At 40.5% G+C, this 24,741-nt stretch overlaps 1 protein-coding gene across 3 annotated transcripts in view; it reads right to left on the bottom strand.

Moving 5' to 3' along the window:
* Nucleotides 1–1,808: 1,808 nt before the first annotated feature.
* The window catches only part of grid1a (glutamate receptor, ionotropic, delta 1a), a 327,113-nt gene continuing 304,180 nt past the window's right edge, over nt 1,809–24,741 (bottom strand). Inside the window, exons 13-17 of one of the 3 annotated variants that reach the window (XM_078160556.1) lie at nt 16,130–16,325; nt 13,259–13,425; nt 6,592–6,832; nt 3,775–3,916; nt 1,809–2,731 (exon numbers count right to left, since the gene is read on the bottom strand). In XM_078160556.1, the coding sequence (XP_078016682.1) occupies nt 2,319–2,731; nt 3,775–3,916; nt 6,592–6,832; nt 13,259–13,425; nt 16,130–16,325 (1,159 nt within the window). In that variant the 3' untranslated portion in view covers nt 1,809–2,318. Of the gene's footprint in view, nt 2,732–3,774; nt 3,917–6,357; nt 6,833–13,258; nt 13,426–16,129; nt 16,326–24,741 lie in introns of all 3 variants that reach the window. The other 2 variants (XM_033613946.2, XM_033613949.2) reach the window with 2 other exon arrangements.

Raw genomic sequence — 24,741 nt, 5'->3', positions numbered from 1 at the left:
CACTGTATGTGGGCTGATAGTTGTGCCAAGGTGATACACCAGTGAGCCCCTTAGGAGCAAACCTTGGCAGCAAGTGGGATTATCAGTTGAAAGTAGTTGAATAAAACATGGATAAAATGGATAACATAATGGTTTTGGGGCATTATTCTGCCTTCCCATCCCAGTTGTTGGGTAGAGCTGGTAAATGTTTAAGGCTAGTCAATCAAACCTATCCCCTATCTGTCTGACAATAAGCCTCTGGGGGCAGCAGCCAATATGTTGAGAGATCTGCTGTAGCAAGTGGGTGTCTGGGCCATACTTCAGACCCTTGCATGCCAAGTCCGTGTTTTTCATATGTGTTTTCTTTAAACCATCATCCACTAAAAATCGTTACGCATAGAAACCTTGCACACTGAGTCCTGTGGGTTTCATTGTTCTGTTTGTTGCAGACATTTGCAATATAAGACAAAATAGACGGGCACATTTGCTCCTTTGTTTCTCTCCACTGGAGATACCTCTCTAGGCTGTTGCCACTTTCTGCCCACGTCTAGGATTTGGCACCGCAGCTACGTGAAGGGGCTGAGTGGCTGGGTTCTGTCTCTCTGTAGTCCTCGTTCTCTTAGATTCTCCGCCTTGTCATCATAATCCCCTGAATATTACTATCTGATCTGTTGTAAGTAAGCTATCTGAGTTATGAAACTATACTGCGTGCCCTGTTCTTCTCTCTTGTTGATGATGTATGTATCTCGCAGGTAATGCCACATTTCCTCTACTGCTTCTCAGTTAAACAACTCCCTCGGGTTTGACGGGTGTTAAAAAACACAGGAAATTGAACCTGGTACGAAAACTTTGACATGGATGAAAGTTTTGGAGTCAGGGCGCGAACTTGTTTGACAGCACATGGGGTCGTATTTAATTTTAACTGTACGACAATTTCTGATGAAAATATGGACTCGATCTGCAAAGGCCTTTACTTTCTTGTGCGCCTGTCATTTCAGTAAATCTCTATGAAAAGATATCTGCATTAATTTAAAAAAAAAAGCTGATATAAAGCCAAATTGTTGTCAGACAATAGCTGATGGGTTCTGAGATTGCATTTCGGACAATGCATTCCGCCTCTCTGCACGCACTGTTTACCTATAGCTCAAAAACGATGGATCAGTACTACTCTGACTACAAACGGAAACCAGAGCGCTTCTGATACCTTAATCTTGCACCGTCGCCTACTGATTCTGCTTACATATGCAGATATTTGTTTTTAGAAATTAAAGGCTACTTAGATTTATGGACCAACAAATTAAACATCTGACGAATCCTTTTTTGGAAAAAATAATGTATAAAGCTCATCATCTTTGGTTTTTATCAAAAAACACATGCAGTTTTAAACTGATACCCAAAAGATACTGTTGCAGGCTGCAAGAACACACTGTTATTTCCAGTAAACCATGTCTTCCTGCAATGAGCACAGTTCAGAAAATCTTCTAGCAATAAAAACTTTAAGACGGAAATGCAGTAAGCTGCTGATAATTGAAAAAAGATGATTATTACACAGTTGTGGCATTTTAAGCACTATTTTGCAAATCCATCTTGAACCATTTCTACCCCTTAATATTTAATTTAGACTATTTTTAATGAAGTTTAAAAACAAAAATAATGAGCCTTATTTATTGAACAACTGTGTTGCTGGAATATGTGAAAAACATTTTAGACTTTCACTTCCCACCTATTATCCTCTAAACACAATTTTATCAGTGATCCCAGAGTCACAGATGCACACCGACAGCATGGCACTGATACTTTAAATACGTTTTCAAGCACACGTCTCAGTGTTTTTGTATTATACTTTTTATTTTTTCATATGAAACAAATCAATTCTTCCAATGTCTTTTGAAGTGTGAAATGTCTTTTTAGCATGAATTCTCACAGTACATTCAGTTAATGTTGATCTGAAAGAAAACATCTTTGAACTTGGCACTTAGAAAACAACCACAAAGAATTGTCACCTTTATTGATTTAGAACAAAATTTACAAAGCCATTCAAACAGTCATTTTTTTAATACTTTTATGTTTTTTAAACTCAACTGTTGAGAATATTCAAAATACTCTTTTTAATGTTGCTTCTCTCTCTCTTTGTACTTACAAATATGTACATTATAGTCTCTGTGTCTTGTCACGTGTCGTCCCACTGACTCTTCATCACTGGTAATAAAAACCCTTTTTTAGTGTTTTATTTATAACTCTTCACACAGTTAGCACTCTCTTCAGCTCTCCACTACTCTGTTTGAGCTTGAGTGTCTGTGAATGTTCGGTGTGCTCAGATGGATGTCCCGTGGCTGGGCTCACTGGCTTCTGGGATGGGTCCTCCTGGCACTGGTTGGTAGGACATTGGCATTGGTGTCTTGACTGGGCTCTGCCGGAAGAGCCCCCCATTGGGCGCCCTGTGTTTGCAGCGGATAGAGGGCATGGTGGCACTGCTGAGAGGCAGGGGCAAGGTCCTGCCAGTGGCTGCACCCAGTGTCCTTCCTGCCCCATGACCCTCCTGGAGGAAGGTGGTCACAGAGAGCCGCGGCGGCCCCCGATGGGCTGGGTAATCCCGAGCAGACAAGGCCTCCAGAGACTGGCTGGGCTGCATGCTGCCAATGTCCAGGGCAGATATCTCGATAGACTGGCCTGGCAGCTGCTTGTGGGCCAAGTCCTCGTCCAGGAGGCTGTTCAAACGCTGGTGGACCTGTTCCAGGTTCACCTCTTTGTCCTAAAGATAGATAGCCATAGAGTGCATGTGGAATAAAAGAGGCAAGGAGAAAGGACGGAGGTTTTAATGGAAGGGAGAACATGAATGTAATTAAAGAGGAGTGTGATAAAGAATAAAAGTGAAAATGAATGTGCAGTGAAAGGGGTTAGGAGGTTAGAAGAAAGAATGGGTCGGGGATAGAGAGTGAACGAAGACAGAGAAAGACAGGTTACAATGGTTGTTTCATCATCACCATCAAGACCAGTTTATATGCAGTGCAGTCTACTCTTATTATTATTCAGTTCACATGAGTTTGACGGGGGCTGAAAAAACACACTGGCTTAATTAAGCTTTAGACAGCAAACCCAAATATATAAATTAGTAACATACTGGAATTTTTCAAGCAGCCAACATCAAGAGAGACATTACCTTTAAACATTAATTCTTAAATATGGGGTCGTAAAAGGTAATGTCTCCTCTTCTGAAATGAACTTAAATGAAGATGTCTCTTCATGCAGAAGTGTTTAAATTTTCTCCACAATTAGGTGACCACACATCTGCAGTGGGCGACTCTTGCGTGAAGAGCATCTGCTGTTAACAAGACAGGCTCCAATAAACGCACAGATTCAATGAATCGAACTTTGTGAGACAATAAAATCTAAATGAAGACAAAGTAGTTAGTGTCACTTAATTGAAGTCGTCTAAATTATATTGGAGAATCTATTAAAATACTCTCCCCCCCCCCCCCCCAAAATAAAACATAAATATGTGGGAACACATATAAAGGAGGGAAGGGAGAAGCCAAATAACGAGTACATGATTGCTTATCGGACACATTTGGCTGCATCCTGCCCTCCACACAGCAATATTTTACTCTACCAACATGCACCCATTTAAGTCGAGCCACACTGAAGACAGACGTAACAAAAAAGCCAAATAACAGGAGAGACCGTGGGGTGAGATGACAGATGAAGCAACTACAATGTACCCCTGCCCGGCCCCATGCCCCGCCCCTTTGCCCTGACACAGCCAATGACAGTAGAGTACGTCAGGCCTCTCCTGACCTGTGTCAAGAGCATCGGCCTCCTCCCAGTCTGTCTCTCTGTCTGTCCATATGTGCCGCCTCCCTTCTGGTGCAGCGCTTGTTATTTCATTATATGTCAATGGACCAGAAACCCTTTCCAGACCGTAATCCTTAGTCACCTGCTGGAGATCATAGACAACCATACATTACCAAAGCGGTCCCCTGTGAATCCGGACATTGACATATAATTGCAATTAATTACTATTTAGGTAATAGAAGGAATAGTTTGACATTTTGGGAAATAATCTTTTTCACTTTCTTTCTCAGTAGTAGATGAAAAGGTCCATACTTCTCTCACACCTGTGCTTTAAAGCTGTAGTTGGTAACTTTTATAAAAATAACATTGTCATATTTGCTGAAACTGTCGCTATATCCACGCAGCAGTACGAGACAGATAATCTGTGAAGAAAATCCTGTTACTCTGCCTTCTCTATTAGTTCGTAGCACTTCTAATGACCTTATCAAACGTGAATGAAAACACCTAATCAGAGCTGAGGAGTGTCTGAAGTAGCTGTCAATCATGTAAATCACTGCTCGTGAACTGCAGTCAAACTAGGGTGGCAGATCAAATATGAAGCGAGATTCAATTACCTATTTCTCTTCTTAAATGTTTGGCAGATGACAAAGTTTGTGACCTAGCCGCCATGTTGGAAATAGTCAATCTAAAAACTCTTTTTGGTCCTGGTGAAACCAGCTGTAGCGTGTCATTCTGAGTAATTTGTGTGGTCGTCATATTTCTGTCTGTGGACAGATTTTTCAACACAGGTTGAGTTCGCAGATACGTGTGATCTGAGTAAAGTGGACGAAGGTTTGGAGTATTCCTTTTAAGACGCGGTTTACTGTATTGGCTGGGATGGTCCCATTGCAAGATAGTCTGTAGTTACCTGCCGTGATGGCTGATAATGTTTTCACCTTGTGAGTGTGTGTGTCATTAGAAAATGGGGTCCTGGTGACGCCTAGTGTAGCATGAACTACCACAGAAGCTGTTTTGAGTGTTTTGGCAGGTCTTTGTATGTCTGTCTGTTTGAAGGCCGAGTTCAAAGTTGGGTATGGTCCAAGCAAAAGGGGCAGAAAAAGAGGGAGGGCCATTTACATCAATGGCTGACATTCGCTTTAATTCACAGATTGCTGTATTGTGGCAGGTGTGATCCTAACACAAGATGGTCTCTATAATTTAAGAGAATGTTGATACATGAGGTCCATTGTTTGGCAACTAACAACTGGAAACTTCCTTGGCTAACTGTCTCCTGGCTGTAGCTTCTTAATTAACAGACAGATATGAGAGTGGTATGAATCCCCTCATCCAACTCCTGGCATGAAAGCAAATAAGTTTACTTCTTAAAAGTCGAGCTATTTGTTTTAATGGTTATGTTCAGGTTTACAGTAGGTTCTGCTAGAAATGGCTGTCATAATGCCCACATACTGTATGTTTGTGCTGTCATGGTGCCAGTGATTCTCCACTCAAATCTTATGAATATTAAACACTCGTTCTGTGTAAGCTTGAAAGGTAGCCGGCTGTCAAACATGTAAAGGTATTAAATCAAACAGGGATATAAAATTGAGAAACACAGCAAATTAGTAGAAAATATGTTTTATAAATGAGTTAAATTAATATTTTCTTCTATTTTAGCTTGGAACTATTACGTTTAATGATTAATCAAGTATTAATGTTGTGTTTTGGCCAACAGTCACATTTCAAGCCGACAGAGGGTCAATGTTTGATACTCATAAGATACATTTTGTGTGGAAAATCACTTCTACAAACACAAAAAATAGTGGATCACACTACCATGATAATACTCAAACAAAAGACATCTAACACATCTTAAGTTCCATAAATAATGACAGTGATGTTTGTCTGTTGTGAATCTCCCATGACAGCAGTATGTGGTCATTATGAGAGCAGCTGCACACAAAGACTGGAATAGAAATCAACAGCAGTAACTCAAACTCTCATTTGCCCCCAAAACCAGCATGGGTGGAGTTTGATTTACTGTATTTTCAGGACAGGACTGGGTCTGTAATGGATGTCCTCAGCCAGTGGTTCTTATTGCATTGTTGGTCTGTCATTTCAAACAGGCAGGTCAAGGCTCAGATTCTTTACTATCAGCTTTTGCTCACACTTTAGTTTAGGGATCCATGTCAAGCCTTAGTTGTCTGGACGCCTCATGCAGAGGGGCTGCCCAGTCGACAGCAGCGAGATAAGGTCAGAGCTCTAAAGCATTAAGACTTGAATGGATTAGCTAAAGAGAGCTATTGTACAACTGAAGCACTTTTGACTCAGAAGTACAATTTCAGTATGTGGTTTTGAATTTGCAATTCAATGTTATATTTACTTTTGTTACTTCAGCTGCGGTTCTCTCACATGAGCACCAGAGACTGTGATTGATTGTTTAGGCCAAAGTGCAGGCAGCTTTTGTGTGTCAGTATGAGAGAATCACAGCGAGTTTGTTTGAGAGAGAAGCCTCAGAAGTCCCTAACAAAGCACCCCAACCTCTCTCCCAACATGAGAAGGAATGAGTAGATTGATCACATGATGTCTGGACTATCATCAGGGGCACACCTATTATAACTGGGTGTACTGCAGCTCTACTAAATCGGGGCTGGCGTCAGCGCCTGCTGGATCCATAAAGTAGAGTGTGGCAGTGGCATCTCTGGGCAGGACCGGGGGGCCCGGGGGTCTGGGTCTCGACCGGGGCCTTGGTGGGGCAGGGGGACCCGTGGTGGTCACCATGGCCCGGTTCTGGGTTAGCAGGCTTGGGACTGGGCCCTGGCCCGACGAGATGTCAGTGGTCACCTCTTTGGGCTGCTCTCTCCGGCAGTGGTTGCTGTTCCACCAGGTCTCCAGTGCAGCCACTAGGAGGGCCAGCAGCAGCCCTGCAGCCAGGATGCAGAAGACGCCCGCAAAGCTGTGGAGACGCAGCGCCCTTCCCTCCGGCTGGGCGTCTGCGTGGCTCTGCAGGTCACAGCGGCCTTTCTTCGGCCACCATTTCTGCTTCAGGATGTCAAGATCACCTTTTTCCTGAAGTTCCAATATCCTGTAGAAAGGAACGACCCAGTAGTTAATTTAAGGAGGTGCATAGTTTCATGTAACAACACAGACATTGAACAAATCCTACAATAGCAATAATTTGTTCATGTTAAATGTTGGCTAATTGAATGGCATAAGCAGTTGAGTAGAGCATGGAAAATTAAATATAATTTTCACAGGGTAACAATGAGGAATCAATATAGTGCTCTGAACGAATGATTACATGATATTACTGTGTAGCTGTTAACGTACTGCATTAGCATTGATTGTGGGTAGAATGCTATTTCAAGCTGCAGTCTGCACAGCAGCAGATTGTGAGACGTGATACCGACGCACTGTTGAAACAATTTCCGAGTGCTAACAAGAGCTCAAAGACCAGTCCTATGTAAACAAGGCGAAGAAAAACAATCGCATCTTCAAGATTAATTGGTTTCATATCAAATTGCATAAGAGTGTAAACAAAGATGATCAAATACTGCAGTCAGCCCATTAGTTAGCATGTAGAGAGGAATGGATGGATACGGGGGAGAATTATGATGGCTGTGTACAAACTGAGGCGAGACACTGAATCTGTCCCATCGGAGTTGTTAGCTTTCTGCACAGTCATTACTCAGTCTCAATTATTCAGCCAGTGACTGGCACACATGTTTGTGTGCAAGTAAGGCACACTCGGACTCAAAGCTTTTGACATTTATACACATTTACACTCATAAACCTTGAAATATTCACCATTTCTTTACTGCATTTCACATAGGCCGTATTTGTAGTTAACAGGGGGATCAATCCTCCCATTTTAGATGTTTGTCCTGAATCTGTAGTTTACATGGAGGAGTTTGGTGCCCTGATTTGAAATTCACTTCTATCAGCCTTGTAAAACTGCAGTGAAAATGTTTGAAGCAGCATATTTATAAACCAAAAACTATGGGCTGAAAATCTGCAACATGTACTTTTCCGTCTGCATCTTCAACATACCTTGTGATAAGAAATGTTCAGGTTCCATTGTATCTAGACATCAGTCAATATTATCACAGAATTTGCAGTTAACTACAGCTTGGGTTTTATTTTCATAGCGCTGGCCATCTGTTTTGTCGGTTGTGATAACACTGTAGCCACCAAAGTAATTGCTGGGATCTGGAGACACTGTGACATCACTAAAAATAGCTCGAGCAAGGCAAAAATTATGAGCGTTCAGGGTTAGTCAAACTTGTTTGGAGGAGAGAACAAAGGGGAAGTTAAACTCATCACCCAAACTGTCCTGTGTAAAGAACAAACCCACTTTCTGGTTCAACTTTCACCTATTTTATCATAGTTGTGTGCACTCGTGGTTTTCCTGTGCAATTGTCTGGAGGTTTCTTGTGCCTACTTTTGTTTTGTCCCTTCAAAGTTTAACTTGGGGAGAGACCAGCATTAGTGGGAGCCTATCATTTGCACAGAGAAGCTGAACAAGCTGAGAGACTAAAAAAGCTGCCTTTTAGGACCATGAATTATCTTGGATGTGAGGGCCTCTGTGGAGGCAAAGCCATTGAGATGGAGTTTTATGGCAGGTAATGATAGGAGCGGACGTTATGTTATGAGCTGCCCAGTGGACGTGAGTGGCTTCAGCGAATAGACTACTGGATATCTGACACCAGTGAAATTAAATATTTGATTGGCACATGCAGACCAGAGAGAAATGGTGTCTGGGGTGAAAGAGTGTGCAAGTATGTTTGAGCTGTTGTTGTGTAGCTCCTCAACCCAGTTGCCAGAATAAATGTTGAATTGTGCATTTCTGCAAACTGCGGATATGTTGAAACTTGACGCTTTAACATCACTGTGGTTAATGTGTGGTTATGTATCAAGTTTTGGCTTGAATTACCTGCTTTTGGGAGCACAATTACAGCTGGAAATGTCATGCTAAAAAATAACCCGCCATGTTGTCTATTGATCAGTGATGCGCAGCTGGGAGCCATCTTGACTAAGCATGTGTGCACTAGGGTTGCCCTCTAATGGTTGACCAAATGTTAGTCGACAAGAAAGGTCATTAGTCTGCAAGATTTCATTGGTCATTTATTTGCAGAAAAAACAAACAAACGTGAAACTCCATTTGGAGCTGTGCCTTGTCAAAATACACCAAATCCTATATGACTGGACCATGTGGGAATTTAATTTCAAAGGACAGACACAGGAAGAGGCCATGCCCAGCAGTCAGACAGGAGCCACGTTAATTTCCAGAGCCAGTACCTGGGGTTATTACACAGGCTAGTTAATAACATGTCGGGCAGGAAATCCAAAGTGTGGGATCATTTTGAGAAGGTGAAGGACGAACCCCAGGTGATATGTAAACCATATTTATAATGTTTTATGACTTTTCTCATAAACACACATAATGCTTCTTGATGCACTATATCAACAGTCATAAAACATTATAGATGTGACTTACACCGATCAGCCAAAACATTAAAACCATTAGTGGGTGAACTGAATAACATTGATCATCTTATTACAGTGCAATGTTCTGCTGGGAAACCTTGGGTCCTGCGATCATGTGGATGCTGCTCGATGTGGTCCACCCACCCGAACGCTGTTGCAGACAAAATAAACCCCCTCATGGCAATGGCACTTATCGATGGCAGTGGCCCCCCAGCAAGACAATGCAACATGCCACATCACGTAAACTGCTCAGGCATGACCCGAGGAATAGGACAAAGAGCATCAACCTGACCTCCAAATATGCCAGATCCCAACCTGATTGACCATTTGAGGGACGTGCTGGTACCCCAGACGTGCTCCTTGGACCGGACTTGGCTCTGACCTGTTAAGGCATGGCACCAGGGCATTAGCTTCAGATCTTTTGAGCCCTGTGGCTTGTGAGGTTGGGTACCAGCATGTCCCACAGATGTTTGATCAGATGAAGATCTGGGGAATTTGGAGCCCAGGTTGATGCCTTGAGCTCTTTGTCAAGTTCCTTGGACCACTCCTGAGCAGTTTTTGTGGTGTGGCATGACGCATTGTCCTGCTGGGGGGCCACAGCCACTGGGGAGTGCTGTTGCCATAATGGGCGGTGCCTGGTCTGCACTGGTGTTTAAGTAGGTGGAGCGTGTCAGGTGGCGTCCACACGAATGTCAGAACCCAAGATTTCCCCAATAGAACATTGCATTGTAACAAGATGATCAGTGTTGTTCACTTCACCTCTCAGTGGTTTTAATGTTTTTGCTGATCAGTGTATAATGAAATATAAGTGTTTTATAGATGCTCTTGACTAGTTATAAACTAGAGGTTGACTGATGGGGCTTATGATGCATTATGAATACCTATACACACCTCAACCATCAACTGTACCAAGGACTCATAGAATAACAGTCCATGCAGTACCGTAAATAATCATCGTATGTGTTAAGTAGTAGGCTACATATTGATATAATACATGCCTCATTGTAAGGTTTCATTGTTGGTGTATTTTGTTGGTTTCAAGTAAAGTGTATTGCATTTTCATGTATTTAAAAGAATCTGTGAGGCATCATAAGTGATTAATGTCTATCATACCCAACAATACTTTTAAAATAATTTTAGAAGACTAAAGTCTGACACCCTCTCACATCTAAAGACAATGTGTCATGAGTAAGAGAGTTTTTAGTCGCAGAGTCACTATTTGCAAGATTGTTAGCTTGAGAAAGGAAAAAAGTGGACAGACATTGTTGCAGCCCTCAGAATCCGAGGGAGTTTGCTATATGCTTAACCACCATCCTCATCTCAAACAAGGTTAGCCTACTTGTAAGCTAATGTTAGCTACCTGAATCTTTGCTATTAGCCTACAAGTAAACTATACATTTCAGCTTATAAATTCTAGTTTCACTCATAAGTGGTTACATGATGTGATTTTTTTTTTTAAGCTAGTAATATTTAGTTAAAACATATGGTTAGCTTGTAGGCTAATAGCACACATTCCAGTAGCTAACATTAGCTTGCAAATAGCCTCTATGGTGGCTAGCTTGCTAGCTATAGCATACTTAAGGGGGGTTTGAGGGCTGCAATAAATTTTGTCCACTTTTTTCCATCTTCACTCTATCATGGCACATATGTGAGGACATATGAAAGAGGCACTCCTGTTCACTCCATAACTCTACTTTCTCCTCACTTTCCACAGTCCAAAATATGACAGTTAGCCAGGTGGTATTATTTCCGAGCATGTTCCGCTTGCCCCGCCCTACTTCGCCCTAGATTGGCTGGTACTACTGCGCTGTGATTGGCTTGTACTCGTTTCCTCCAGTTTTCCTCCTCAGTTGATTAAACCAAAGATACTGGATTACTACAAGATGGCCCACCTACAATATACTCCCATTGTATGAAATCGTATACATTTCCGGTCTCCTAAGTAGGCGTTGTCCCCCGTACCCCAATCAAAGACGAGCATCCCCAACCTCGCTTCTGTCAACATGTGTGTACCCTTACTGGCCGTAAGCTAAATAAATAAACGGTCCGTGAAAAAAAATATTTTTTCCAGCGGATGTCTTAGTTACAACATGATTGAGCTAACTGGAGTAGTTTCATGTCATATCTGACAATGGGAGGCTTTTAACAGATGACGTCCTGATGTTAGCTTTGCTGCTGTTGTTAGCTGTCCCTGTCAGCTGCAGCCACTGATGCTTTCTAGACATTGCGATTTCCCAAAACTGAATAAATACCACACATAGCAACACAAAACTGCTCAATCTAGCTCAATCATGTTGTAACTAAGATATCTGCTGGAAAAAAAATATTTTTTTAATTCAGTATCTATGGTGAAACTGCACTGATTTCAGCACCAGAGAGGAGATAGCCAGATCTCGCGAGAGTGTGTTGTTGAGACAGAGACAGGTCTTGAACAAAGTAAATTTTCTCCTGATTTGTCCGTCTGTCGGAATGTTCTGAAGATATGTGGCTTGTGATAAATGGGTCCAATATTTGCTTCCGTGACTATGGGGCAAAAGAATCGGCCATAATCTGTAATCTGTTAGTCTCCTAAAGGGGCATGGTGGACGCGAACCCCACGTGACTGATACAGGAAACTGATTGAACTGTTTAAATTGGCACATTTAGCTACATTTGTCTGTGGGAAAAGATGGATAAAGTGGAGTTGAGAACAGCAACAAATGTGGGCACATGTCAAATGATAGAGTGGAGAATGAAAGAAGTGGACAGAAATTGCTGCAAATCCCCTATAGGCATGCTATATGCTACAGCTAGCAAGCTAACTACTGTAGGGGCTACTAGCAATCAAATGTTAGCTACTGGACTGTTTGCTAGTAGCCTATGAGCTAACTGTTTCTTTCAGCTGAAGCCTGCTAGCTTTAAAAATTACACTGTATAACCATATGACTACAGCAGGAAATGTACAGTTAGCTTGTGGACTGTTGCTAATATTCCAGTAGCTAAAGTCAGCTTACAAGCAGCCTTGTTTTAAAATGGTGAAAATTGGTTAGCTGGGAAGCTATAGCATATAGCATGCTCCCAGGGGATTTTGAGGGCTGCAACAATATCTGTCCACTTTTTTCTATTTGAAGCTAACAATTTTGCAAATGCCTACTGCAAGATACCCAGTTTTTGCTAAATCTGATTCTGTGACAAAAAAGCTCTCTGACACACATTGTCTTTAGGTGTGAGAGGCTGTCAGTCTTTAAAGTATTTTAGTGTATGATAGACAATGACTTATGAAGCAGCATAGATTACTTAGCTTACTTTTAACCTTATGATGAAGTATGCAGTCATTATGGTCCCACTCTCTGGAACAAACTGCCTGACGATCTGAGATTCTCTGGAACTGTGTAATCCATTAAAGTCCAGCTTAAGACCTACCTGTTGTCCCAGGCCTATGAATAGTTAGTCTGTCTCCATCTGTCTGTCTCTACCTCTCTCTGTGTTGGCTAGGGATGAATTACTGTCAAGACTTGATGTGTTTTTATCCACACGTATGTAAAAGTGCACTGAGATTACTCTGTATGAAATATGCTCTATAAATAAAATGTGATTTGATTTGATTGTCTTTAGGTGTGAGAGACTGTCAGTCTTTTTAAAATATTCTAGTGTATGATAGACAATCACGTATGAAGCAGCATAGGTTATTTTAAATACATTCAATGCACCACACTTTACTTAGCTTACTTTAAACCTTATGATGAACCATTCATTGTTATGCATCAATAAGTACTTGACTTTACTAAACACATACAACGATAACTTATGATACTGCATGGACTGTTATACTACGAGTCCTTACTACAGCTGATTGTATATTGGAAGTATGTTCCGATGCACATGGAACCTAAGCCTAGTTTTTGTTTACTGATTTCAAATAATTTAAAGGTGAATGACACTAACATTGAGCAATATCAGCTGGTTCCATTACTGCTTAGCTACAGTGAATGCTTTGCAATTAATATATCAATACACAGTATAAAATATAAACCAATGTACATACTTCTGAGAGAAGAGGTCTCTGTAAGGACTGCCGTGCTGCAGGGCCATGCCGTAGCCTCTGGTGCTCATGCTGTTTCCCGCTACAGTCAGTGTGCAGTCGTCATCTGTCAGAGCAGCGTACTCCACCACCGCCATGTCCCACAGAAAGGCATATGACTCCCGCTTTGCCTGGATAGTTTAGCAAAGACAGATTCCAAGGATTAATACATGGTTGATGTGTTAAAGCAACATTAGCTCAGCAGTTTGTTTTATTTTACTTATAATAGACAATACAGACAGTAAGGAGGAACATTGTTTTTCCGTTTTTTGATTAAGACATAAATGCTTTTTACTTTAATTTTCACGGTTAAATCTGCCAGTTTGTGCACCTCTCCCTTGTCATTTCATGTACTCATTGAACACAACGCCCCGTGTTGGTGGGAAGGCTTTTCACTGGGGTAGAGCTAAATATTTGCACATAAATTAGCATAAACACTTTGCCCACTCATTAAAGCAAACATTAAACAGTGCAACATTAGATTTCTTACAAAGATGATGAAAATAGTTGCACCCCTATTTTTTTCCCAGCTTTGGCTTCCTCTGCATGTAGCATCTTTTCAGACACACGATCATGTGCCGTAGCCTCAAGCACACTGTGTAGAGAATATGTAGAACAACCAAAGCTGAAAATTCGTCTGAAATCCTTCTGGAGTTTTTTTGTGTTGTTATTTTTTGGTACACAGATCTCTGACTTTCTTCCCTGTGGTATCCCTACATCCTACGTCTCCCAGAGTAAGACTGTGCTCTCAACAAATACAGCTGAGCAGCCTTTTCACCTCACATCTCATTAGGACTACACAGGGCTCTCAAGTTCACTCAGCTTTAATAAATAAACACAAAGAGGAAAAAAATCATATTACTGTCAAACTATAAACTGGAGTCAGAATGAGGGCCATGCAGCAGTTTGTGGGCTCTTGGAAGCATTGTGGTTTTTCAGTAACAGGGAATAAAATGGCTTCTTCTCATCAAGTATATTTGAAGTTGGTTTTAAAACTGAAAAGAGTTGTTTTTCGTTTATATCTGTGCAACGCAAACTGGCCTGACTACACTGAATGCAACTGGCTGCTCAGAAAATAAAGCTGTTTACTGACAAGTGCATATATCTAGACTCTGTAATTTGTTTAATTATGGATTATTCTTCAATCTGGTGTTTGTAAGACTGTGTGTGTTTGTGCTACAGGAAGAGAGAGAGAGGGGAGAGAATTCATTAAATATTAATTCAGCAGCACAGAGTTTTTTGGAAATAATTACAATACCTCCCAATTCAGTAGATTAAAAATATCACTTTACTCACATGCCTGTGTGAATCAGGAACAGTAATTATTAACAGACTCACAGTTCCTACCTGCTGGTGTGACAGTAAAACGCTACATTTAATTATCTTCAAGGCCAGGCTCATGTTTCACAGTATTCATTTCACTCTGAGCTGGAGATAGAATTATATTATATTTTTAGATAATTTATTTAAGAGCATTAACAGTTTCTGGAGGAGAAAGCAATCCCTTCATTGCCTGTTAGCTAAATATGTATTTTAATGTGTGTGTTTGAACCAAAATTATTTATTATGTAGGTATTACCTAAGAAACCCTAATTCAGTCTGCCTTTTTTATATTGCATAGTTCCTGTGTTCAAATGTTACTGTTAAAGGTGCAGTGTGTAAGATATGGTTACAACTTTAGTTTAAAACATAGAAAATTGATTTTCAATCAAAATTTAGAATTAACCCTTTGCTAAGTCCCGCCCCCAGACACAGACTGGCCAATCATAACGTAGCATCGAGCCAGCTCAGACCAGGGTCTGACAACAACACAGCTGTGCTCCATTGACTCTAATGCAATTGTTTCAGATTTCCTTCATTTTCAGGCTGGTTTTGTGGATTTGGAGCTAAATGTTATCATCAGCAGTGATGTGGTGGTTCACTTTTACACTGTGATCTGTAGCCTATAGTTCGGCTTTAGCTTCTAACTATCTTTGTCTTTTTAACCTGTTGTTGCTTCTGAGTCAGTTTGACATCCTGGATATATCCTTCAAACACAGACTGTAGACCCCTCTGTCTGCTGCTCTCTGGTCTCACTGTTTCATTTTTACACCTGTCTACTGGGAGGTAACATATGAAGCTCAGCGTAAGTTCAATCAGGAAGACTTTCTTTTTGCTCATCCACACACAGTTCTCTCCCTCCCACTCCCACTGCTTCCTCTAATCAGCTGATTATGGGTGTTCACTCTGCTAGTTTTCCAATCAGATTTTGCCACAATCTCTATCAGCCAATCAGGATGCCACTGCGAAATTTTAAATCTGCTCTCTCCGCTGCTGCTGTCATTTCAGGCAGAATCGTCAAGCCCTCCTCCAACCATCGTATCCCGAGTCCAGAACAAGCTGAACAAAGGCCTATTCAACTATAGATTCATCACCCTTCTTAAATCATACCATTTCTATGGGGTCTAATTGCCAAAGGCTTTCCACATTTTTCATTCTTATGTGCACGTTAATAAATATTCTTTTTACTATAAAAACAACAAGTCTCTTCTTCTGATTGAACCAACGTTGGCTATTTAGCTATAACGTAAACTGGGCAAACACCACACATGAAGATTACAAGAAAGTAGTGTGATTTCAACCAACTCGTGGTCTTGCCATACTGTTAATTAGGGGTTGGCAGAGGAGGTGAAAAACTGCCCCTAATTTTTTTTTTAAGCATGTGACACGTGTTACACATTGCACCTTTAAAGAATATAAAGTTTGCAAGGATGCCTACAGAAGTCCAACAATAGCAACGTGAGTTAAAAGTGTTCTGACAGCATTTTATTTATAAATACCAAAATAAACACTCACCCTCTTGATTCCCTCTGATGGGCTGGAGACTGAGTTCTCGAAGGCATTGTTCTTGTTGATGGTCTTCCAGAGCTCGGCGTATGTGCTGTCCTGTTCCAGAGGGTTGGTCCCTTTGGCTTGGAAATACTCGTACACTGCAGAGTCTCTCACTGTCCCGTAAACCAGGTCCACCTGCTTGGACAGGTCTTGGAACGACCTAAAGACAAGGTCAAATTAGGGAGTTAGTTTAGTGATAGAAAACTATGGCAGAAAAACAGGAAATGATAAAGAGATTCAAACAGAAAGAGACCTTTTATAAGAAAACGTTTCAGTCTGTGTCATGTGGGGAACTGTAATTATACGACTATCTACAGGAAATATGACTGTTGTGGGAGTTAAAGTATATAGAGATTGAGTATTAAATGAATGATCCACAATTTGCGCATTTATTAACCAGAAATTATTATTATTATTATTATATTATTATTATTAAATATAGGCCCAGCATACACACCTTTTTACAAATCAACCTAGTCAAACTTTAACAGCTGTATTTCTTATACTAATCTTTTGCTTGTATTTGGATTGGAGTGTCTTTAATTCAACAATATAATATTTTTATTATAGTGTTACTGTCTCATATCATTATTTTACCACATGCACAGACTGTTGTATGTGTTTGCTGCCAACAAAGCTGTTACTGCTTACAATATGTCAGCTTGTATAATCTAAACCATGTCTTATTTTTTTCCACATATGATGCAAAAAAAAAAATCACTTACTCAGGAAACACTTGTATGCTTTAGTCAAAACAAAATATGCATTTACAGATGCTTGACAATTAAACTGTTAAATCACCAACTTCTGCCGCTATTAATTACGCTCACTTAAGGCCATAGTGGGTAGTAGCACATTGCACACAAGTACTAAGGGGTGTAGTTTCATAACACTATTATATATCTGTTCTTTAGAGGATACGACATTTGCTGATATCACAGTCTCCCACGATACAGTTTCGATTCAGGGCCCTGTGATTGTCTTTTTCTTGGCTGCTTGCTATCATCTGCTTGACAGTAGGCTGCTAGCACAGATTGAATGTTAAGGAAGGTGTGGGTGTGCAGAAATGGTGATACAGGTGTGAAGTGTTTCAAATAAAGGTGTATCAAGATGAAATATCGATGTCACTTTGCATCAAAAATAATGGACGGTTCATTGTTAAATCGATGTATTGATCTAAATTGATGTATAGTTAAACCCATATACATGGTCCGAAATTAACATCCACCAAGTACCAATTGTGGGTAGATTTTGTGTGGAGAGTGAATCTCAGGACCAGTAAATGTTTGTACTAAAATAGTCATGTGATATAAAAAGCTATGCTAAGTCTCTACGGCATTTTGTCATCATTTACGGGCACACTGCTCTGCTGCTCCTCTCCTGTCAGTGTCAGAGTTTGAAACACACCACACACATTACAGATGTGTTTTTACGCGCATCTAAAAAGTGCCATAAAACTGGGAGTCAGTACTTATTAGCACACAGGGCATCAGCTGCTCCGCTGAACTATCATTTGATACAGGTCTGCTGCTAGCTACACTTAGGCTAATGTGTAGCTGAGGGTTATGAGTTGTGCCCATACTTATGAACGTTATGTAATAATAACACACAGGCTTGGTAGTCGAAGCCAGGACAAACTCTTTATTGCCTCCCATGTTGTCAGAGGAAGCGCACTACAGCTTGACTCCTTCCGTTCTTACCTTTCACAATAAAAGCCCTAGACATATACACCACATCACTGTTTACCAGAAGGAACTTCTTCACAAACTGAGGCTGTGTTAATGACTTGTCCAATATAGTAAACTTATTTTGCCTCAAATTGTGCTGTGGTATCTTATTTAAACTTGTATTCAACAGAATACCTGATTATCTTGACACAATGTACTGAAATAAATGTATTTATGATACAATAAGGCAATTTATTATTTTTGCTGATAAAAAAAACATGCTTGGCTGATGGATTTTTTCATCTGCCAGTTCCTTTGGCCATGTGTCAAAAATTAATTTCGGACACTGCCTATATATCAATGGAGATTATAGGTCAAACATTCAGATGGGACTGTCTGTCACTAACTGAGTGAACAGGGTTTGAACACTTCTGATCTTGGTACCCCACTACTGCTGCTATAGGAAAAGACACTGTGGTCGCCGGCGATTTCCGCTGCTGTCAACACTCCTTTGCTTCGTCATTCATTACTCCACTTAAGCCTCTTGGCTTGTTTCCTTACATATACAAAATTCTCCCTCTATTTAAAATTAAAGTTTTAACTCCCCCCTGGTTCACTACACCCAATCAGTAAGCCTAAAACAACTACCTCCGTCTCTTATACACAATGGAACATTAATCACTGTGTTCTTTATCGACTAAATTGACTGCACCTGCAGCATGCTGCTTGTTATTCTGATGTCAATGCTTTCCCCTGCACTACCAGATTCAGAGTTATGATGACCAGGTTGGCAGGTTAAGTTGCTGACTGACTGTGGGGTTCATCCCCGTGATTGGGCTTTTGCACCCTAATAGAGTCTGCACCAAAATCTAATCTATTTTTTATGAACAATACTTAATATCTGAAAACTAGTCGCTCCTAATTGAAATGCTTATTATGCAGATGCTATGTGGGCAATAAGAAATGAGGCTCCTTGCAGCAGCTGTATTTTATATGTGAAGATTATTGCCAGTTTTGTACAGCATCACATTTGCTAAATGCCTATGTCGTTGTAATTAGAGTTTGCTTCCAATGTAATTTTAATGGCAGTCTACCCAGAAGATTACCTATTTCCTTGACTGGTATTATGTCGATATGTTTGACATGCTGCTCTGTGCATTTGCTACATTTCCTCAGAAAATCAACATATCAGAGCAGCGCCAGAATGTTTGTATAACTGAGATTGTCTTCTCACCAATTCCCCAAAAAGTGAGAGAATCTTATAGCTTATCACAAGATAATGATGTTGGACTAATTCAACCATTTAATTAGAAGCTTACAGTATATGCTGTAGTACTGGTTGTTGGAGGGGGGGAAAGAAAGCGAGAAAGAAACAACTGATTAGATATTTGCATGGTCTCCAGTTTATTCTGTCAGATTAAACTGCAAGCTTTACTGCTCTGAGTAAAATATTCTGCTTTAACTTTGTCTAACAGCTTACTTTTTATGTAACTTCACAAGATCCTATGCAAGTTGAACTATATAGAGAGCGATAAATAAACATTATAAATATTTAGATCCACCAGCTGGAGTAAAGAGAATTAGTAAAAGAGGTGAAAGCCCCTGCATTGTATAGAAAAATATGAAGAACAATAGACAGATGGCACATTTTAAAAATCAAAGATACAGTTAAATTACACCAGCAACAAGAGATAATATTGAGACTATTTAAAGATAATGTACATGCTCTGAGGACATCTGTCACACATGTTTTTCCTTGTTTGCCTTTTCTCTCAAAGCAATGCAACATAGACTGTAATTTGTGATCAATACAGAAAGGTCCAATCCAGCTCCCTGCCCATTAGCTATAATGGTTGAACCAAGACTGAAAGAAGCACAATACCCACCACATTATTTCCCTCTCTCTTCCATGCACAGCTACAGAGTAGCTTGTAAAGAATAGTCTTCTCTTTTATGCGTTCATGTCACTAATTGGTAAAAAAAAAAAAGGTGTTGTTGTTGTTGTTGTTGTTGTTGTTGCGCTAAATGGCTGGCCACACAGTCGGTCATGGTTATATTTAACTTTATAAATGTAAAATTGGCCATGGCGGCAACGATTACAGCGACATTAACAACAATAACAAGAGTTCAGCCAAAGAGTTCACTTAATTATTATTATTAAACCATGCATTATCCTGGAGGACAAAACAAGTTATGAAACTAATCCAACTTTCTCTCTCTTTTGCTCACTCTCACTCAAGAGATGAACGTATAATAGTCTTGCATCGCAGCTTGGAACCTTTGTGTCCCCAAGGCGTAGGTGTTTTGTAAAGGCTTATTTGCAGCACGGGCAAACAAAAGAGGAAAAAGACATGCTATGTTTAAAGAAAATTTGTAATATGCAAATGCTGGTTTAAATAATCCTACTATTTTCAGACCAAGTTGTTGTTGTTGTCAGAGGCTATTACACACATAAAGACATGCTCAGTGGAAAGCATGCTCACATACATACTATGAAAGAGGGGCACAGTGTATAGTCTCTGTCTCTCAGTCTCTCAGGACTTTGCAGGCAAAACTGTGTGAAAGTTGTGATGTTTTAAGAATATTTGTAAAAAAAAAAAAAAAAAAATTCCAGGAGACAGTGACAGTGAAAATTACAAAAAAGTTGTTTTGTTTTTTTGCTTTGTTTTCTATAATTAATTAAAAAACAAAGGTAACTTGTTCTAACTGAACCCTGGTCTGAGTGTTTCCAAAAAGGTGGTAGGTACACATTCTAAAAAGTTAATTTCCCATCCTGGCACAGTCACACACACACAGCTTGTTACATTAACAGGCAATTACACCTCTCTTACTTTTACAATACAATTATAATAAACTAACGTTACTTCCAACCATGCGTATTTAATGTAACTTATCATCATTCTTTCAGTGCTTGCGCCAGATTTTGATGCAACAGCCTCTGTCATGGTACTTTTTCTGTCCTGTGGTCCGCTAGTTTCAGCCATTCTCCTAATATGTTTTCGCAGTAGAAAAGTCAGTTGATTTTCGTTTGTGTTCCACCACAGTATTGTAAAGGGTGCAACAGTTTACCTCCGCTTTCCTAAAGAACATCATGGAATTATTTTGCACAGGCGTTAGCAGTAATTTTTGTTGGTAAATGTAAGAGATTAGAATCCCACGTCTGCATCTTCATACCATAATCAAGGAAGTGAATTTGGTGGCATACATCTATTCTGTTTGCGCTGGGGGACTGCTATGATTGGTGGAATTCACGGGACACAGGTCAAAGTTGCGGTTAATTGTTTGTTAATTGTCGAGTTGCGTTAATTGTTGCGATCGCAACATCGCAAATTCCTGGAGGGACTGTATTATGTATGTACAGTGTTGTTTTGATAGCGTCTTTGAGAAACACTAGACAAAGAAGTGCTGTGGACAGGGCTACAGGAAAATACATTTTAAAGATTATTTTTGTGGGCTTTTGCCTTTATTGACAGGACAGAGAGTGAAATGGGGAGAGAGAGAGTGGGGACTGACATGCAGCAAAGGGCCACGAGTCAGATTCGAACCCGCGGCCGCAATTTCAGTTTAAGTGTGCCCTATATTTAGAATAACTGTTCTGTTTTACCTTACTAACTGATTGAGGCAGCGGTAGATCAGCAACTCTCATGTCCAAAATGAATGTTTTTGTCAGTGGAGTCTGGTGGCTATGGGATAACAGCTTAAGTTCCCCATCAGAGAGGGCTGTCTGACGGCAAGGTAAAGCGAGACAATATTCTTACTATAACTTAAACCTTAAAACTGATGTTCATTTTTTTAGATGGGGCCTTTTTAGGCAGCTAAAACTGACCAACTAAAGCAGCGTTTGCTCAGCGACATTTCAATTTATGTACGTGATGCAGGAGTTTTGGAACAGATATTGTGACTCAGTCTACACAGCAGTCCTAACTGTCATCGTCCTTTAGCTTCGATAATTTGTATTCAGAGAGCACAGCCATTCCCCCTCGAACACAATGACTCCAAGGCAACAAGGACCTTCTTTTGTGGGCACTGGGTACACATTTCGGCAATTGAGTACCTCACCTTTTCTAAGCCAACCCAGAGTCTGTTCATTTACATGCAATTAAGAAACCGACTTACAGTCTCCAGCAAACGAGAAACCTGGTTGCTGTAATCGGGCATAGGGGATTAGGGAAACCTGATTTCCCCAGGTGGATTTACCCTGGAGGCCACTGAGTTCTCTGCCATGTATACGAGAAACCAGTTTTCTAATCTGCTCTTTACAAGTTCACGTGTGCATGACAGAGGACTGCAGACAGGGAGAGTAACAGCTGAGCGGCTGGATGAAAGGAGAGATAATTACGGGGTGATGCAGTCTCGTATTTAAACTGATTCCTCCCAAAGTGCGACTAAAACCAAAACTTATCTGCAGCCTGCAGAAGTCTTAGAAACAATTCCAGTGAAAAGGTCTATAAAGGTACAAACGGCCTCTGTAGTGCTGTTACAGTCATTTGCTGGATGCAGTGACGGTGTAGAGACACTGAGAGCACAGATGTGGAAGACTCAGAAACACTGACCAGCAGGGATGCACCGATATGGATTTTTTTTTCAACCGATACAGATAGCCTATAATAAAAATAAGTGTATAACCTGTAGTTTATGAACACCTGAGGGTAAGAAAGGCTAAGATGTACTGAGGAAATAAAGATGATTTAATATTCCATAGCTTTGACCAAACCAAATCAAATTGACATCACTATATGAGGAAAATAGTTAACAGTAAGAGAGAGGGAGATTATAAAGCCCTGTGTTACTGTGTAATTCTCTGATGTATCAGTAAAGTGTATAAACTACACTGCAGAGTTGAGTCTCTACTAACAGAAACAAACACTGACAGCTGACTCATATCAACAGGTGTACAGCTTGTGTGTGAAATGTTTATATCGTCACTCTACATTTTTATTAACACAGCCAGGTGCCGTCTCACCGTCCCCTGATAGACTAGCCTACAACTACCAAGTAGAATAGTGATGTGCTATTGATTCACCTCGCACATTAATACTCAACACACACACGCGCTGATCGAGAAGGAGACATGCTCCAGACTGGGTTGCCAGGTAACGATACAAATAAGCTCTAACTGCAGCATCACATGGCTAGCAGTTATTAATAAGTTTAAGAACAGAGTCAAGCTGTTGCATGTAAGCTGCTGCTGCCAATTGGCTCGTGCTAACACTCTGGACCCGGTCCTTCAGCACTGTGTCTAACCTGTTTGTGGTCAAAGATCAGATCCTTGGCGCAATCCTGTTGTCTTCCTCTGGAAATGTGAAAGATGTCAACATATGTTTTACGTTCTAGAAAGCATGCTACATTCGTCATTGTTCTTCTTCTCTGTGTTTACTGGTGGCTCGCAAACCAGGTTTAAAAGGCACCTGTACCGGCACCCACTTTTTCGAGTGTGTAGATGCTGCCCTTGTTAAGTCAATGACAGCAGTCTGGCTTTGCACCATCAGCGCTATTTATCGTCCCTAATTTTAGTTTTTAGAATAATGCATTATTATAAAAATGTCCCATTATCGGCCTGATATATATATCGTTCATCCCTACTGACCAACCAGAGTGGAACTTAATGGGCTTTTTCGGGAGGGGGGATACGGAGACAGACATTTTAAACAAAGGGTGAATAGAGGTGTATTCAGGCAGACAAAAAAACACCCATCAAAACATGTAAACATGTTCTAGTAGAAACCCCAAACACAAGTATGAACCTGACGTTGAGCATAATATGGGACCTTTAAGAGGTCTGTTTCCACAGCTGAACATTTGACTATCTGTAAAATACAAACACCTTAACCCACTGACAACAAAGTCATCTTTCTCTGTAAGACTGACCCATACATGTTCACTGATTACCTGCATAACCTGGTAACTCCCGCAGTCTGTTCCCCAGGACAACGGGAAAAGCAGCACTGGCCTTCACTGAACACTGTGTATTTTTTTCAAATTAAAATTTCCTGCACTGTCTGTCCTCAAGTGGTTCTACATTGGTGCAAAAGCAGTCGCTGTCTTCCAAGGACATGATTTCCATTTCTGACCATAACTAAACTGAAATTTCCATCTGTGGAGATGACAGGTCCAAACTAATGACTAATCCAACCCCATGCTTTGAGGTGAATTACAACTGTTTCGTTGTTTGATAAACATCGATTTCAAAATAAGAAATCAATCATTGGTGGGCCAGACATGCCCACTTTGATTGTGGTTAATGGTAAAACCCACCATCCCTTCAAGGGTCTTGTAACAACATCAATTGGTCTTGTCAAGATTAGAACCACAAGCAACTTCAAAAAGAGCGGCCAATTTATTCATTAACTCAAATAACTCCCTCTCTTAAGGTTAGGTTAGATCTGAGGTGTTATCTCTTTGTCTCTGTGATGAAAAAAGAAGCATTCACCTTCCCTACACTTTGCCCTCTCTATGGTTTCTTTAATGTTCACGTAAGGAAGCAGCGTTACTAAACCCACTGGCAAATTACAGTCACGGTCACACAAATGTGTTCACAGCAAGTTTTACACTTTATATACATTTAGCACAGTATTCACTCACAAAGATTATGTATTTGGTAAGAAGAGCAGCGGAGTTAATTTAAATGCACTGCTGTTTAGTAAGACCTGATGCTGGGCAATTTAAGAAGTGTCTTAGACATGTCAGGAAAGCAATAGAGTACAAAGGAAAGGTCTCTGCTACCATAGCAGGAAATACTGTTTGAGAGCAACCAATTAACACTGTTTGGATTTGCAATGATTTGCTCTTCTTCTCACAATAAGGAAAGCTACAAGTAGGTTATTAAAAAGATACACATTGTAGGTCGATGTGGTCCTGTGCTGTTCTCACTTTCTCCTATAAATGTATGATTTTTGTGTTTGCAAACAA

This window comes from Epinephelus lanceolatus, chromosome 17 (assembly GCF_041903045.1).
Source record: "Epinephelus lanceolatus isolate andai-2023 chromosome 17, ASM4190304v1, whole genome shotgun sequence".
In the NCBI taxonomy this organism is placed as follows: Eukaryota; Metazoa; Chordata; class Actinopteri; order Perciformes; family Serranidae; genus Epinephelus; species Epinephelus lanceolatus.
This window is presented reverse-complemented; position numbering and strand designations above follow the sequence as displayed.